This window comes from Lucilia cuprina, chromosome 3 (genome assembly GCF_022045245.1).
Source record: "Lucilia cuprina isolate Lc7/37 chromosome 3, ASM2204524v1, whole genome shotgun sequence".
Taxonomy (NCBI): Eukaryota; Metazoa; Arthropoda; class Insecta; order Diptera; family Calliphoridae; genus Lucilia; species Lucilia cuprina.
Genome location: NC_060951.1, coordinates 67,199,428 through 67,218,513, shown reverse-complemented (window position 1 = coordinate 67,218,513; position 19,086 = coordinate 67,199,428). Strand labels below are relative to the sequence as shown.

General features: G+C 29.6%; 1 protein-coding gene across 4 annotated transcripts in view; it reads left to right on the top strand.

Annotated features, from left to right (window-relative positions):
* LOC111678907 (neurobeachin) overlaps window positions 1-19,086 on the top strand; it is a 36,331-nt gene that overhangs the window by 7,920 nt on the left and 9,325 nt on the right. For 2 of the 4 annotated variants that reach the window (XM_046945834.1, XM_046945837.1), the window contains 16 exons: window positions 776-916; window positions 1,836-1,975; window positions 2,044-2,257; window positions 2,528-2,560; window positions 5,616-5,624; window positions 8,940-9,192; window positions 9,263-9,405; window positions 9,463-9,653; window positions 9,750-9,940; window positions 10,420-12,615; window positions 13,953-14,314; window positions 14,745-15,059; window positions 15,358-15,465; window positions 15,554-15,701; window positions 16,837-17,913; window positions 18,929-19,038. In XM_046945834.1, coding sequence (XP_046801790.1) covers window positions 776-916; window positions 1,836-1,975; window positions 2,044-2,257; window positions 2,528-2,560; window positions 5,616-5,624; window positions 8,940-9,192; window positions 9,263-9,405; window positions 9,463-9,653; window positions 9,750-9,940; window positions 10,420-12,615; window positions 13,953-14,314; window positions 14,745-15,059; window positions 15,358-15,465; window positions 15,554-15,701; window positions 16,837-17,913; window positions 18,929-19,038 — 5,631 coding nt within the window. The remainder of the gene's footprint in view (window positions 1-775; window positions 917-1,835; window positions 1,976-2,043; window positions 2,258-2,527; window positions 2,561-5,615; window positions 5,625-8,939; window positions 9,193-9,262; window positions 9,406-9,462; window positions 9,654-9,749; window positions 9,941-10,419; window positions 12,616-13,952; window positions 14,315-14,744; window positions 15,060-15,357; window positions 15,466-15,553; window positions 15,702-16,836; window positions 17,914-18,928; window positions 19,039-19,086) is intronic. The other 2 variants (XM_046945833.1, XM_046945835.1) reach the window with 2 other exon arrangements.

Genomic DNA, 19,086 nt, shown 5'->3' with positions numbered 1-19,086 from the left:
ATAACATTTAAAATGGGGTCATAGAATTTACAGAATTTTTATTTTCGGTAGTAATTTGAGCAACTTTTATTGTGGGACCATCCTAATTCAAATGACACATTGAATATACATATTTTTAATTGATATCAATGTATTTCTCCGTAGTTGGTGGATTAAAACCAACTAGGAATCAAATCAATGCATAAAAACAAGTACTCTAAAGTTTTTTGAGTGAAATATAAATAAAAAAGTAATTAATTTTCGTTTTCGCAATGTGTTCTACTTGAAATTATATGTATGTACATTAGTGTTATAACTGTTATACAATTTGTAATAAAATAGTTCGGGTTTTGTAATAAAATACTGTTGGTCTATGAAGATGAGCTTTTTGCATGTTTCTACATATACCTTAATATTTAAATCAATTAATGTTAAAATAATTCGTGAATATATATGATTTTCTTAAACCATTCTTAATTAGTTTATATATTATATTTTTTGCATACGGCCCAATAAAAAGTAAGAGAAGGAGCCGAATATGCATTATATTTAATAGTGATCAGTATTGACTAAACATCTTTGTCATATTTTAGTGCAATGAATGCTAAAATACAAAAAAGACACGAGGTTGTTGTAATTGCAATTTTATGCCAATAATATGGACAGAGAAACTTAATAAAAATAAAACGAATGAGAAATAAAATATGTATATGTAGTTAATTCACATTTCTTTTAACAAACAGGAATAAATTAATATATCAATGTATTAAACGATTTCTGTTTCTATTTTCTTTAGGTCCTATATGACGGTAAACTATCTAACGCCATTGTATTTATGTATAATCCAGTGGCAACCGATGGTCAACTATGTTTGCAGTCAGCACCTAAAGGAAATGTATCATACTTTGTACATACACCACATGCACTTATGTTACAAGTAAGTATGAAAAAATATAAAAAATAATAATAAATTAACCTATTACGTAGGACATAAAAAATTTTTCTATAAATTTTCAACAAAAAAGTAAGGTTGAATTGATATTTTTTAGGAGGTTTCTCAATAAGCAACTAATAAGACATCTTATATTTTTTAAACTATCTAACCGATTTTAATCGTTTTAGCCGATAATTAAAGCCAATATCTAAGTATCAATATTAAAGTTTTAATACAATGACTAATTATATTAAACAATGTGATATATTAAAGAGTGATGGAGTGTACCTTCCATTTTTTCCTTCACTAAAATATAAAAAATCTGAGTAGGACAATAAGGGAATTTGTTAATACACTGTTTATTTATTGTATAGAAATGCGGTGGAGTATTTTACTAAAATTTATTTCACTTGTGAAGAAATCAAAGAGGATATCATTATTCTTATGTTAAAACTATAATACATATTTTAAATAAAATATGATAAAACTAAAAGACATAGGCTTTCACTAGACTCTAGGACTAAAATCGGTTAAAAAGTTTAGAATGTCAAATATAATTATGGTTCAAAAACATTAAATTTTAAATCCAATAAAATCCAAACCGAAATGAATTTTGAAATTATGGAGAACTTTAAACTTCATATTTATACAATCGGAAAGGGTAAGGTACTAAACTTTTTCGAAAATTTTTGAAATGAGATTGTTCTCTATATTATAAGTAGGTACCTATTGTGGGACAGTTTTTCTAAACCCAATCTACCTACAATTTAATGCTGTGGCTGAAAATTCCTTTGGTATTTCTCTTGCGATGTTTGCTTAATTTTTGCGATATTTAGAATAAATACAAAATTGCATAAGTTTTTATACTGTTGCAACAGAACAGTTTTTTTATTTTCTTCGTTTTGTTTTTGTTGCGTTTTAGGATGTTAAAGCTGTTATTACACATTCCATACACTGTACATTAAACTCTATAGGTGGTATTCAAGTTTTGTTTCCACTTTTCTCACAATTGGATATGGCCCATGAGGGAATTGGCGATATGAAACGTGACCCAACATTGTGGTAAGTTGTTTAGTTCATTTGTACATACATAGAAGTAAATATTTTTGTATTTTATTTGTCATTTTCAGCTCGAAGCTTTTAGGTTTTATTTGTGAGTTAGTTGAAACTTCGCAAACCGTGCAGCAGCACATGATACAAAATCGGGGGTTTTTAGTTATATCATTTATGCTGCAACGATCGTCTAGAGAACACTTAACTCTAGAGGTGTTGGGCTCATTTCTTAATCTTACTAAGTATTTAGTAACGTGTCTATCGGCAAATAGTGATTTATTGCTCAAGCAGGTAAGATATCTGATTTATACGTAGTCCATTTATATCTATACATTTGTATGTAGTCGCTACAAATTTCTTTTGTCTGAAATCTTGTCAAAAGCTGGCATGTGTAATACATGTGTGTAGAAATTGCAAAATCGACAATGCATGACAATGTTTATTATACATACTACTTAATATTTTAATTATTTTTTAAATACAAATAATTAATTTTTATTGTATTTGTTTGTTTTCTTTTTCATTTCTATTTTATGTAATAAAACACACACACAAACACAGTTAAACATGGGCTTGCGATATCCCTTTAAAAAAGTAATTTTTTAATATGTTTTTTAAAATTTGAGTAAAACACTTTTCAATTACAAATAAATTAATCATTTTAAACTAAAAAATATGTATGTAGTGGGCGAATGATAAATATGTATCTTTTGCTGATCAAATAACTTATACGCCCGGAACTTCATATTTATGTTTCGGATATTTTTCTCATATTTCGGCTGACTTCCAAAACGTAACAGTACAAAATTTAAACACAATTTCACTACGGTATTTAAATTCTATACATATACAACGATGCTTTAATAAGTCAGCAGTTTATGCAGTTCAAAAAAATTACGAAAAACTTCACTTTAGCTTTATCGGTATTTTGCTTAATTTTAAATTTTCTAAATAAATTTTTAATTTTCAAATTATTTTAACTTTTTGATTCAAAAGATTTTAAAGTGAAATATATTTTGTAAAGAATTACTAAAAACTTAACTTTAACTCACCATCCCGAAAGTTATCTTTGACCGCCATTTTGTAGAATGATGCGGCGTGATTAAACATTTGTACGTACATAAATAAAATTAAATTTTGGATGTCAGCTTTTTATGTATTTATTTTTTTACTTGTCAATTACAATAGAATTACAATATATATTTAAACCTAATTTACCGAGCTGGGTGACGATGACCATACGCCAGTTGTAGTGCAGCAGACATGGTCTCTTGTGGGAATAAAACCCACGAACCCCATTTTTTCATAAATAAAGAATGTTTGTATCAAGGTTGGCTACCGAAATAAATAACGACATTGTTCTAAGAATATAAAGAAATTGAGGTGTGTAATTTGGTACCTCCCACAGTTTTTTTGAGTTAGCTCAAAATCAAGTTAACTCGTTGCTAATAACAACAATCATGTGATTGTTCAAGTGTTGCGATTGTGCCATCTGATTGTGTGGTATAAAAACTAATACCATATCACAAGTGTGGTATCAATGAAATTTACACATACAAATATAATTTTTTGAGTGAGATGCAAAATATATCATTTCTTTGTAAATAATGGTATTGTTGTTTTTCTGATTATTTCTGAATAAAACAAAAAGCATAATTTGGCAAAAAAATAATATAAAACTATAAGAATTTTATTAATGCACCAAAAGCGAACTCAACAAGAAATAACTGAAACTGATGTAAAGTGAGTGTTTACTGACTTGTTTCAATGACATTGAAAAACTGAATAAGGTTTCATAAGCAAAATGTTTAGGTTTGTCAATTGTCAGTGCCTAATTCTATTATGCTATGTATACACGGTTGTTAGATTTTACAACATTGGCAGTAAAATGTGCTGAAAATGTCTAATAACACTGCCAACACACAAATTTAGTTTTGCGATATTTTCAGTAATGCTTTTTGGGATAACGTTGCAAAAAAAAAAAAATTATAATAGTAGGGCAAGGCCAACCACATAATACTCTACCCCTTTGACAAAAATATAATGTGATTCAGTTGCCATAATAAAGCATTTAAGTTTAATTGTACCTTGCCTCAGATATACATTGTTAAATAAATTGTGGACATTTAAGTTAAGTTTTGATGGGGACTTTTCTTATGAAGACCTATTATTATGGAATTTGTGAGGGTCATCAAGTCTTGTATAGAAGTTGATTTTTGTAGCTTTTTGTCGAGATATGAGTATATTAAACATAACTATGAACTTAAATGCCCTATAGGGGGTTCAGTTGTATGGGGGCTAGGTGAAGTAATGGATCGATCTTAACCATTTTCAATAGGCTTTGTCCCTGGGACAATAGAAAATCATGTACCAAATTTCATTGAATTATCTTCAAAATTGCGACCTGTAGTTTGATTACAAAGTTTACATGAACGGATAGACGGACGGGCTAAATCGACTCAGAAAATGATTCTGAGCCGTTGGGTATTCTGTAAGGGGGGTACAGGACCAATATTATTGTGCGTTACAAACATCAGTACAAACCCAATATACCCTCCCCACTAAAGTGGTGTAGGATATAATTATAAGTTCAGACGATTGTTTGATATTTTCAGAACATTTTACTTACAACGTTGTAAGATCTGACAACCGTGTATCACGGCTTTTAGGAATGTTATTATTCTAAGCTGATATGATCAATTAAGAATCAATACCGTTATTATAACTGTAAAGTAATAGTACAGAGACAAACGTTGTTTGAATACTGGAATATACTCCGATAAACTTATTTCGGTTTCTGTATCAATACAAGTACTCAATTTTAAACGGTATTTAATCGATATTAATAACAGTATTGGTTGTCAACCTTAGTTTATATACATTGAAAGCTTCGAAGAAATTAAATTCCGATAATTATTTTTTAAAGTTTTCAAAGTATTTGATGAATTTATTCTCGTCTAACGTTAAACTCAATGTGAATCGAACCATATTAAAGGCCTTATTCTGAATTACCCAAAGAATTTAATAAGTACCTTGAGTATGATTTTACAGAAATTGAAGTGAATTAGTTTAAAATACAGTTAATTTTTTCTTAATACTGCATTCATTAAGTTTTCAATTATATTCCGAGCATGCTTAATTATATGCATACATATGTGTTTATTATATATATGTGTATGTATATGTATATGTATATTATATATATATATATTATATTATATATATATATATATATTTATATATATATATATATATATATATATATATATATATATATATATATATATTAATATATATATATATATATACATATATATATATATATATATATATATATATATATATATATTATATATATATATATATATATATATATAATATATATATATATATATATATATATATATATATATTATTATATTATATATTAATTATTAATTATTTACATTTTTATGCCTTTTTCTACTTTGTCAAACTTTCTTTTCAAATTTTAATTTAAAATGATAAATTTTGTTAAAATGGCGCAACCGAATTGATTAAAAACCTTAATTCTCTCAATGCTTTCCTACCCGTTTCCTCATTTATAAACATTAAACAAAAACACAAACGTCATCACTTTCTCTCTCTTAAACATCATCTTAACAAACAGTTTTACCAGGTGAAAAGTTTGATACTTTAAAAGAAAGAAAATTTTTCAAATTTTTTTGTAGTATTTTAGAAGAAATTCTTTAACATACATATATGTAATATTAGATTTATGTATACAATTTAGATTATAACTTGAAGTTCTACGTTACATTTAATGTTGTAAATTATATTTATGCATATTTATATTTAACATCATGTTATTATAATTATTATTGTTATTATTTATTTTCAATGTAAATTTAACCACCAATGAGTTTTTGAAATAGGTATGTATAAACTCATGAATTTAAGCTAATTTGCGATATTGGTTTAAAACATAACAAGATGAAAAGCTTTTAAGTTTGAGCACAAGCCAAGAAAATTTAAACAAATTTTATTAATAAAAATTTGGGTTAAAAATAGCACAACAACACCTTATTGCCAATATTGTCCTAATAATAAAAACCTATTTTTAAAGTCAGTTTGGTGAAGAAACTTTCCGCACTAAAAGCAATTGATTAATTTTGTTATTTTACCTAAAATTATTTTAATAATTCGTATAAGGAGTGAGATCGAAAAATTCTTAACATACATATATGTTTATAAAAAAGAAACCACTAAACTTACAGCTTTATTTTTTTTTATTTGATTCAAATTATTATTACAATTTACAAAAAAAATATTTTTATAGTTTTAATCACTAGTGATGAAATTTTAAACCCTTTTCGGAAACCCTTCCATTAACGTTTTTATAGTGCTTTCTGTCACTTTGCTCGAACATGTAGTCCATCTCCGTTTAAAATCTACCACACTTTTGGACACCTTTTGTGTACTCTTCAATTCTCTTTTAACAAGAGCCCAATATCTCTCCACTGGCCTTAGCTCCGGGCAGTTTGGAGGATTTGCCTCTCTTGGTACCACACTCGTCTTCCATCTCATTCGTGTACAACTTGATCCACTGGCTTACAGTTTGGAGGATTTGCCTCTCTTGGGTACCACATTAGTGTACCACTCAAGGGCTTGTTTACCATAGTGACAGGATGCCAAGTCAGGCCAAAAATAAGTGGACACATTATGAAGTCTTATGAATGGAAGCAGCCTTTTTTGTAAACATTCCTTGATGTAAATTTCGGTATTTATAGAGCCCGTTGTAACAAATGATTGGCTTCTTTTGCCGCAACTGCATATTGCTTGCCATACCAAGAACTTTCTGGGAAATTTTGTCTGCTTTTGGGTCCTAAACTTTTCTTCAACATTCCCTCGAGCATCAGCAACATAAAACTTTTGACCTGGAAGTTGCGAAAAATCTGCCAGAACATACGTTTCGTCATCCATTATGCAGCAAGAATATTTTTTTATAAAACTTGACTTCAATTTCCGTGCTCTGTTTTTGGCCTCTAAATTTTTAACAGCGTTCCTGTCAGGAACTTTTTGAGCCTTGTATGTTTTTAAACCTGCATTAGCTTTAACTTTTCGTACCAAATAGTCCGAGCACTGAGCTAACTGAGCTTCTTTCCTACCGGATGTGTTGGAAGCTCTTTTGAAAATGCGTTCTATTTTTTTGGCTTTAGAAACATCATGTGGACCATTCCTTCTACCTGAACCAGGTTTTCTATCAACTGACAAGTTCTCCCGGTACTGTTTAATAACATTGGAAACAGTTTGACGGCAGACCTTTGTATGCTTGACCAACTTTTTTTAAAACCAAGTTGGGTTTAGTTGAAAATATTTAATAATTTCAGTACGCACTTTTTTCTGGTCACTCATTTTAATCAGATTAACAAAAAAAATTAATATAATTGACATTACACATAATAACTGACATGTTTTTCAAAGGTAACTTGATCAAAAAAAATCAAATAATACTTTGGTTGAAAAATGTAATGAAAAACGTGTGTTAAGAATTTTTCGATCTCACTCCTTATCTATACTTTAGTCTAAAATATGCAATATTATTGCGATTTATAGAATATATGATAACATTGTTGTAAAGAGCAGCATTCTCTATAAATAAGTATAACTACAAGGCCTTGCTTTGGTATTTTAACAATATTAATTAGAAATATTAAGGAATGGGTTCTGCATACTTTTCTTAAAATCAAAAACTGAATTTAATGAATATTTTTAAACAAATTAAATTATTCGAAATAAAAAAAGTCGTTTAAAACTTCCCATTGAATATGTCATAATCTGTATGGAGTGCATATTTGAATACAATAACAATTCGGTGGAAATTTTTAGTAATAAAATAATAAATTTTTATTGAAAAAAAACGGCTCTCTTTAACTTTCCAAAAGTCAACATTTTCAAAGAATCGACTGAAGTTAACATTCATTCAAATATAAAATATAGAGTATTGTATATACATATATACATAAATATGTAAATCAGTTGCATACTAAAGGCTGAAAATGTCATTAAAAAGTACATGAAAAAAGTACAACAGATTCACTGTCTATAGAAAGCGTAGCCAACTAAAATTATCTAATTATTTGCCTTACTTAAAATAGTAAGTTAGACAAAATCGAGAACAATAAGGAACTGCCATAGGCTCACACTAGCGTCATCGCGTCAAAACATTACGCGCTTTTCGCAGCTACTTCGCATTCTACGCTTCAAGTTACATGCGACGCTTTTTAACCGTAATTTTTTTGTTTTATTTTTAATAATCTTCGCGAAATTTAAAAATATTATTAAATGGTTTGAACCAAAAATTACAAAAAATATTTTTTACACTGAATATTGAAATATCGAAAACAAACATTAAAGGTATATATTAACAAATACTTAAATACGTACATAAATTATTGTCATGCATTATTATTTTTTTAATTACTTATAATTTTAGTAGTTTGAAATTCTACAGTTCCCGCAGCAGTTTCTGTTCATTGTTGTATGAAAAGAATCTGCTACATGCAAGAAGAACTTGAAATATTCAATCTGCGTATGAAATGTGTGTACTAAGTAATATTTTTTCTTTGTTTTATGTTTCTTTTTCATACAATATTGTTAATTTGTTTGTTCCTAAATAACTATTGTTGATGCTGTAAAACTGAATGAATATCCTTATTTTGTTGCTGCATGCTGTTTTTGTTACGAAATAAAACGTTTGAAATCAAAATACAAAATCAATACATATTTTTGTATTATATAACTAAATAAAATCGACCGCATTATTCATAAACATGTATGTATATATACTATACTTATTTTATGTATTGTTGTATTCCTTTTTCTTTATCTTTTAAATGTAATAAATATTTTGAAAAACGTTTAAATTATTGAGAGACATACATGATCCTAAAAATGTAATAACTAATTTCATTTATTTGTATTTCGTTTGTAGTTGTTTTGTTTTTCGTTTTTAACGTGGCAGCTTTTGGATCACGTTTTATTTAATCCAGCGTTATGGATTTATACGCCGGCGAATGTTCAAGCTCGACTTTATTCATACTTAGCTACAGAATTTCTTAGCGATACGCAAATCTATAGCAATGTTCGACGTGTAAGTACTGTTTTGCAAACAGTACATACTTTAAAATATTATTATTGGGTTGTGAATCCACGTGCTAAAAGTGGTATTATTCCAAAGGGACTGGGTAAGCGAAAGTGAAAGAGACTCAGTTAAATATGTTCAACTAATTCTATCATATTTTCCATACTGATTAGATGGCCCCCGTCCAGCCCAGAAAGATATCTTAGCAATACGCGCTTACATTTTATTGTTTTTGAAACAATTGATTATGATAGGTCAGGGTGTCAAAGAAGATGAACTGCAAAGCATTCTAAATTATTTGACAACCATGCATGAGGTAAGTATCGCGATCTTTTTATATTGCCTTTAGATTAATTAATTACGGAACCTCTAGGATGAAAATTTACATGATGTTTTGCAAATGTTAATATCGCTTATGTCTGAGCATCCCAGTTCCATGGTACCTGCTTTTGATGTTAAACATGGTGTTAGAACCATATTTAAACTTCTGGCTGCTGAAAGTCAATTGATACGCTTACAAGCCCTTAAACTGCTAGGATTCTTTTTATCGAGGAGCACTTACAAGTATGTTAAACTCTTCATTCCCTCATCAACCTATCAACTATCTATGTAATGTGTATGTTTATACGTTTACTAAATACGTTGTTATTTTTATTTCAGAAGAAAGTACGATGTTATGTCTCCACACAATTTATATACACTATTAGCAGAACGATTACTTTTGTATGAGGAATCACTGTCGATGCCAACGTATAATGTTTTGTATGAAATTATGACCGAACATATATCACAGCATATAATGTACAACCGACATGCTGAACCCGAAAGTCATTATCGCTTAGAAAATCCAAGTAAGTTGAATTATTACAAGATCTTTAGGTGGGAAAAGAAAAGAAACATTTAAAAACTACAAAATGGAAATATCGTTGTATAATTTGGTAGTTAATGCTTCTTCGGATATTTAGATTTTGCTTTTTCAAATTGTTCAAATTGTTTTTCTTATTTGTAAACTTATAAATACTTATAGTTATCGCTCAACTGATTGTTTCACTTTATGATAACCACAATACCCATATTAAAAAAGATCAAGAGTAAATTATGAACGCAAGAAAAACAAGGAAAACATTTTTGGCTCAAATTTAAGTTTTTGTATATACCGACTATCATTATTAATTCATGTCAATCTGGAAGATTGAATAAAAATCTTTACATAAATTTGCTTATTAAATAAACAAAAATAAATATATAGTAATTAGACATTTTTAGTATAGTATAAGTATATAATTAGAAATTTTTGATGTGTCTTTTATTTATTTTTATTTAATTTCAGTGATGCTGAAAGTAGTAGCCACTTTAATTAGGCAATCAAAACAAACTGAATCTTTGATTGAAGTAAAAAAACTATTCCTGTCCGATATGACGTTACTATGTAATAGCAATCGAGAAAATAGACGCACAGTACTACAAATGTCCGTGTGGCAAGAATGGCTAATTGCAATGGCTTACATTCATCCTAAAAACACAGAAGAACAGAAAATTTCCGATATGGTTTATTCACTATTTCGTATGCTTTTACATCATGCCATTAAATATGAATACGGAGGCTGGCGAGTTTGGGTTGATACATTGGCCATTGTCCATTCCAAAGTTTCATATGAAGAGTTTAAACTACAATTTGCTCAAATGTATGAGCACTATGAACGGCAGCGAACAGACAACATAACTGATCCCGCCCTAAGACAAGCGAGACCGATAAGTACCATCAGCGGATGGGAACGAGAAGAATTACAGCAGCAACAACATGGCATTGTTCACGATGCTCCGTCGGTTGCATCCTTAGAAGATGTTCCCCAAGTAGATGAAGATGGCGACGATGAAATAGAAACGGAAGAATGTTTAAATAATAATCCTGGGAATGAAATTCATGATGTCAAAACGGAAAGAAGTGAAGTTGAAGGAAAATGTGATTGCGCTCTTGAATCCGAATCATGTGGGAAGTCAATAGATTCAACAAAAGACGCCATCGACAATGAACCTGTCAAGTCTAGTATATCAAGTGTGAGCGACGTTTACAATGAACACATAAAATCTGATATAACTGTCACTGCCGTTAACTGCAATGGTAACTCGCCCTCTTCTAAGAATACCAGTGTCACCGCAACACCCGCCAAAACGAATTCATCCACAGGGCAGGAAGCTTTGAAAGAAACGTTAAATATCAGCGATTTAGAAGATCTTGAAATTGAAAATGCTAAAACAGAATTAGAAAATAATAATGCTCATATTGAAACAGTTTTACAAAAATCTGAGAAATCTTTAGCCGACTGCAAACAATTAGCCGACGAATTGCAGGAAGCATCATCAGTTATAAAGGATGAAGAAATTGAGTTAGCCGTCAACGAAGTAGTACAGGGTGTATTAAATAATGAGAAAAAACAAATCAAAGAACCGTCCTCAGAACATCCATTAAAAGTGTCAAGTCATACAAAAATAACTCAGCTCAATACCAAAAATTTGTTAAACAACAATATTTTGGATACAAAAGCTGACCAGTTACCAACAGAAATAAACGCAAATACTGACAATACAAACGATTTGCCTGATAAAGATGAAGGCCCGAAAAAGACTGAACAAACCCAGGTTACTAAAGAGAATAAATTGAATAACAATGCTACGTCGACAGCAACAGATGAGGGTACAGTGACACCTACCGTCACTGACCAAGTACCAAATGATGTAGCCGAAATAGAAGTCAGTTCGTCTTTATCTACTACAGTTGAAACTACGGAAGAAATATCTTCGCTTAGTCCTGAAACAACAGTATCAAGTGCTTCGATGACGGATGAATCGTTGGTAAATTTACAAGAATATACCGCTGAAGTCACCACAGTCAAAGACATTGTTGATGAATTAATAGATAAAGTTATTGAGATTTCCTCAAAAGACCAAACTCTTGAACAATATGAAAACAACAATCCTAATAATGCTTACAAAAAGATCGATGGAAAACATATGGAAACAAATACTGATACTGACACAGATCTGTCACCGGAGGAATTTCTTAACGAAACCGCTAAAGAAATTATTGAAGATGTTATACAATCAGCTTTGGATAAAGCTATTTCATTAGATTCACCATCTATTAGAAATTGTAATAGTGAAGAGAAACTACGTGCAAATGAAAGCGAAAATAATCAAAATGTGGTTAATATAGTGCAAACTGTTGTTGATGATTTGGTAGAAAAAACCGTTTCCGCAATAGTAGACTCGGCAGAGAAAAATGTGTTAGAGGAAGAATCTGAAAATCAAAATTTGTTAGAATCAGAAAAATTAGATTTAATATCTCATACTGATGACAACACTAACAAAATACAACATGATTTAGCACACGATAGTATTAGCCAGGAGACTCAAACCAATCAGTCTATAGACTACACCGAAGAACCTGTATCATCTCAGGATACTCATCAGCAACCTCAACAGAAACAACAAAGTGCCAGTACACAGGTTGAAAACCAACATTTCGGTAAATATTTATATTTTATTCACAAATTTGTTATTATGTCGTTGGTTATAAATCTAAAATGAAAGGGCGTATATTTTGGGTAAATATTTTTTTATGGATACATTTATATCCATTTGTAACGGTTTATGACAAGAAAGTATAGAAAATCATGTATTCTTGAAATGGATTTATATCTGGAGGGTGTGAAGTTTTCAATATACAGACACAGAAAATGATTCTTTCTGGGTGTACGACTAACATTTCGATGTCTTACAAATGTAATTAAAACATCAATATATATGTACTATGTACATATTTTTTTAAGTTGGACCATAAACTAGACTAAACTGGCTATAGAGCAGATTATTGAATTGAGTCTAGATTAAACTAAATACTAGACTATTTCCTACACTATAGACTAGACTATATATTAAACTATAGACTAGACTATTGAAAACCACATGATTTGCTAAATTAAACTTCATAAAACTTTGAAAAATCATAAGTTTGTTAGTTTTTAAACAATTTGATGTTTTTTAAATAAAAGAAGAAAGATAAAATGTATGTCACACTTTTATAACAATTTTCAAATTTTATTATGTTCTACTTATTTCATGAGTAAATACGTTCACTTTTTATTACCTTCGTAGAAAATAACATCAATCATATCAATTCAAAAATATGTCATATCAAAAAATCAATGTAAAACTGGATAAATTATGCTTGTTTTATCCATACAATTTTTTTTTATAAAAAAGTTTTTATAAACATTTTTTAAATTTGTTCCAAATATGGACCGATTTTGATAAATTAATTTTTTTTTTTCATTGTTTATGTTAAGTTAAATTATGCTTTTTTTATAATTTAATTATTATATAAAAAATATTTACTACCTTATTCGTAGAAATCTATCAAAGGTTTATAGAACAAATTTTTTATGAAAATTCGATTTATAAACATTTTATAAATGTTTATAAATAAGACCCTTAATATTTATGATATTTTTATTAATAGGAAAACAGTGGGAAACTTTAAAAATTGCTAAAATTTTTATATAAATTATACACTTGCCCCCTTATTCATAAACAGCATTTTATTTTATAAAAGGTTTATAAAACAAAATTTCCATACGAAATTTGATTTAATAATCGTTTATAAAATAAATAAAAATTTGTTTATGAATATGAGGGTAGAAATGTATTAAATTATGAAATATCCATATATATTGTATGACATACCCAGGTATGTTGGGTATTGATGAACGTAATTTTGCTGGGTATACCCAAGACTAACCGTCTTAAGTAGAAATTTTTACTTAAAATAATATTATTTGAATTGACTATATTTACTTAAAACAGATGATACGAAACAACACGGCTATCCACAACAACAACAATCGCAGCATCAACAGCAACGTCCCAAATCTGGTTCAACTCGTCCTATGTTTAGCCCTGGTCCCACTCGTCCGCCTTTCCGTATACCAGAATTCAAGTGGTCATACATTCATCAACGATTGCTGTCAGATGTTCTCTTTTCTTTGGAAACTGATATACAAGTCTGGCGCTCACATTCTACAAAGAGTGTATTGGATTTTGTCAACTCCAGCGAAAATGCAATATTTGTTGTAAATACAGTACATTTGATATCGCAACTAGCTGATAACTTGATAATTGCCTGTGGTGGCTTATTGCCTCTGTTGGCCTCTGCAACTTCGCCAAATGTAAGAATATCTATAAATATGTTTATTTACTGCACATAGTGTTTTAGAAATAAAAAAGAGGCAAATGTTTCTGTAACTTCTAATCGAGTTGTTTGGTTAAGTTTTAAATTTTGACTTCCACTGTCTAGTCTGGTAGACCGGAGGTGGTGGGTTCGCACAACAGGCCCGATAGAGGCCTATGTGTATTTCTTCGGATTTGATGTATATATGTACATCCTCCTTTCAAACTAACTAACTAGAATATATTCGCCTTTAAAAATTAAATTATCAAAATTTTTAGACCAGAATTCAAAACATAAACAAAACTTCCTCGCATGTAAAATTTCATTAGAATCGGAAACCGTTTAGATGCTCTTTTTTATTTATATACCACTGTGCAGCATGTTAAAATGTGATGTTTGAAAATTATTTATCTTGATTCAATTTTTAGTCTGAACTTGATGTTCTTGAACCAACTCAAGGTATGCCCCTTGAAGTTGCCGTTTCATTTCTGCAGCGTCTTGTTAACATGGCTGATGTATTAATTTTTGCAACGTCTTTGAATTTCGGGGAACTGGAAGCCGAAAAGAATATGTCTAGTGGTGGCATATTAAGGCAGTGCCTACGCTTAGTTTGTACTTGTGCAGTACGCAATTGCCTCGAATGTAAGGAACGTACACGATATAATGTTGGTGCAATGGCAAGAGATGTGCCTGGAGCTGCCCACTTACAAGCACTTATACGTGGTGCTCAAGCTTCACCAAAGGTAAGCGAGTTTCTAAAAGTTTTTTAGTCTATAAAACTTTGTGAATTGTTAAAGGATACCTTAATTCAAATTTATTTTCTATTTGTATCTTATGCAATTGTATTTTAAAAATGTTTGTATATTACAAATTGGAAATATCTGAAATACAATCGGAAATAAATTTTAGATTGCCGATATACAGTTAAAAGATTTTGAAATATAATTAGAAATTTCTGAAGTAAAAATAGAAAATTCTAAAATATATTTATTATATTATTAAGATTGTTTTAACTTAAATACAATTCATTTATATTTGTAGAATATTGTTGAATCCATAACAGGCCAGTTGTCCCCAGTTAAGGATCCAGAGAAATTGCTACAAGATATGGATGTAAATCGATTGAGAGCTGTTATATACAGGGATGTTGTAAGTGTTTTTCATATTTTTAAAATTTCTTTGTTCGGTCTTCACTTGCTAAAGTTTTTTTACACTTGCAAATATTTGTTTATTTAAGGAGGAGACAAAACAGGCTCAGTTTTTGTCCTTGGCGATTGTGTACTTTATTTCAGTTTTAATGGTGTCGAAATATCGTGACATCCTAGAGCCCCCAGCTGAGCCTCAAGTTCAAAGGCAATCACCTGTTATGCAAAGATCTACTGGCGGTAAGAGTGTATTTAAATATTTTATAAGTTTATATTTATATAAAAAAAACTGCACAAACATTTTCACTTTTTTAATCAATATTAACAAATTTGGTTTATTTATTGTTTTGTAATACGTGAAAGTAGTTTTATTTCTTAACACATACATACTTTCTTTCATATGTATATTAAAATGTTCACAATTATAATTTGATCTTTATTTAAAATATGTATGAATTATTTCATAATTTCTTAAAAAGGGGGTAGCTATTATTTTTATAAGTTTTTTTAATAATTAGACTAATTAGTTTTAGTATAATTCGTTTTTTATTTTTTAATATTTTTAATTAAAAATTAAAAACACTAAAAAAAATATATATAGATTTTTAATTTAAAATGTTAATGTTACCCTCTATATTTTAAAGTCAGAAAGTAAATGATGTAAAAAACCAAACTTTCATTATTCCTTTGACGTTTAAATTTTCTATCTGGCCTGTGTTAATTCTCCTCATTAATATAAATATTTGTGTTTAATGAAAGTTATCGTTTTTTTAACGTCATTGCTAGATGTATTGCTAATCATTACACCCTCTTTATATTTTTCTCTGTTTATTTTTTCGTGTTTATTTTCCATGCTGCTTTTATTCGGATTTTTTGTATGATAATAATATAACTAAACTAACTAAACGAAAAAATACAAAATTATTTAAAATCCATATACAATTTTGTGTTTAACCAACAACTACATACATCTATAAAATGACTGTAAATATACATTACAACGAAAATGTCATCAAATTTACAAAACTTCCCCAAATCCTCTACGAGTGACATGATCAATATGAAATGTGTTTTTATTTTCATTATTGACGTTTTTGTATATATTGAACCGATAACAACGTATTTTTTTATGGAAATGATGATGGAAATTTTTTTTAAATTACCATTATATATATATATATATAAACTTAAATATGTATGTATTCCCATTCAAATGTTCATAATGGTTTTTTATTTTAATTACTAAATGTATTTTTTCGAAATTTCGGTTTTCGTTTTTTGGTTATAACTTGTTTGTTTTATTTTCCGAAATATTATTTTTCGAAATCCATTATTTTAAACTTCTCGAATTTCGAAATCACTTTTCCTTGAGTAGAATCGTCAGGTCGTCCATTGTTTCCACAGTGGTCACACCATGTGTACCCACAATTTCTGCCAGGAACACATCATAACCATATAACAGAATCAAATATGCAACAACAGCCTACAATGCAACATCAACCACATCACCAACAACAACTATACTATCAACAACATATGCCATCGCCGCCACATCATCCTCAGCTTCAGCAACAACAAACAAGTAACTTACAACACAATCATCACCACGTAACACATCAACATCAGCTGCAGCAGCATCATCAACAATATTACCAAAGTCATAATCACACTATAAGTACTACTTCTTATGCAACCCATTGCCCGTCACCACCTATCGCAACACAATCGACAAGTCCTTCTACCTCTTCAACAAATACATCCCAGCCAGCATCAACGTCTTCTCTTTCAAGTTTGGCTTCACAGCCTCATCATAGACATGGACAAAAACATCAGTACCATCTTCAACAACAACAGTCTACAGCATCGGGTCACTTCAGTATGATGAATGGTAATCAAGCGTTAAATGGTAAAATTTCAACACCCCAACAAAATCAACAACAACAGCAAGATCACAATGGAATCATCGGTAGTGCAGTAAGTGGAAGTAGTGGTGGAAATGTTGGAATCGATATGGGTAGTATGTCTTATCACCATCACTCGCAACAATCATACATGCGTACACCGTCAGGCTTGATGATTAATGGTATAAATGGTACCACATCTCACCCGAACGGCATAGTTGATTATCACACACAACACGTTGTGATAAACGGTCTTGTTACCAATACCGTTGCGAATGGTAACGGCAGCTTCGGCTGTGGCAGCAATAATAATGGCAATAATCACAATTCTATGCCCATTATAAATAATGGCCGTCATATACGTAATGGTCATGTTTTGGGATCAGGTGCTGTTGTTAGTGGTGCTGGTGGAATGCATGTAGGTGGTTTAGGAATAACTGCGTCATCTGCAGCAGCATCATCAGCAGCATCTTTAGGAGCTACGGTATATAAAAACAATAACGGCATTAATAACAATTATCGCTATAATGGCCGTACCCCAACTGGAACAGGTATTAATGAGAGTTATGCGTTCTGCTACTCCTCTAGTCTATTCGTCTTTTATTTTACTTTACTACATTTAATTTTGTATAGTTTTTGTTTTTCAACGTATGGATGTATGAGTGTATCCTCATCTCTTTGTTAATTATGACAGCAAATTTGGTGATTAAGATTTTTTTGTTTTCCACTTGTACGAATCCAAAATGAATCTTTAGGATTTAAAATTGGCTTTTTATTTTTTGTTTATATTCTTTGGTTTTTATCGACTTTAATTGTTGTTTAATTTGAGTTATTAGTTTAAGTTTTGCATAAGTTTTAAATGAGATCTTGATTTTGTTAAACTTTTTTACATAAGAGTAAAACAGCTACCTCTTTTTAGTAATTATTGTTCACTTGTTTAAGGCGCATCCCAACTTGTTGAAAGCAAAACGCATTCCTTTCACAGCTTGAATAAACGTTTTATTGTTTTTAATTAAATTTTTTATATCATAAGCACTAGTTTACTGATGGCACAATTTAGACGCACCTTAAAGCACAAGATTGCATTATTAAAATTCCGTAAAGTTATTGTAATTGTGGTTATCAAAAAGAGTTAAATATATTGAATGAGCGATGTAATATGTTTCGTTTAAATACATATTTTTGAAATAAGAAGGAAGTCCTGTTACTTGTTTTTTTTTTCAATTTTTTTTTTTTTGCTAATAAATTGAATTCATTGACACAGTTTTTGCAAAAAAAAAAAACAAATTTGGGGGTTTGATTATTAGATCAAATATCACAATAACCGCCGCCGCATTTCACGTATATTAACAACTCGTACATACATATCACAAGGACATTTTCATCTTCACTTTTGAATTTTGCATTATTTTTTTATATTAACCTCTTTATGTAACCTTTTATATACATACTTTATATTACAGAAATTTTTATGCAGCTTATACATTTAATATTTATAGCTAATATTGTTTAAAGTTAACTTTAATTATTCCTGTTTTATTATTATTCACAAATTAACATGAAAAGGCGGACGAACTATCCATGACGGAGACTACGAAATCATTGTTGTTGATGAAAATAATCCATCTGTGTTAGCAGATAATGATTCGCATTCTAGTGGACCACCTTCAATAAAGGTAAGCACAAATACTTTATCTTCAAAAACTACATTTATTCTTAACGTT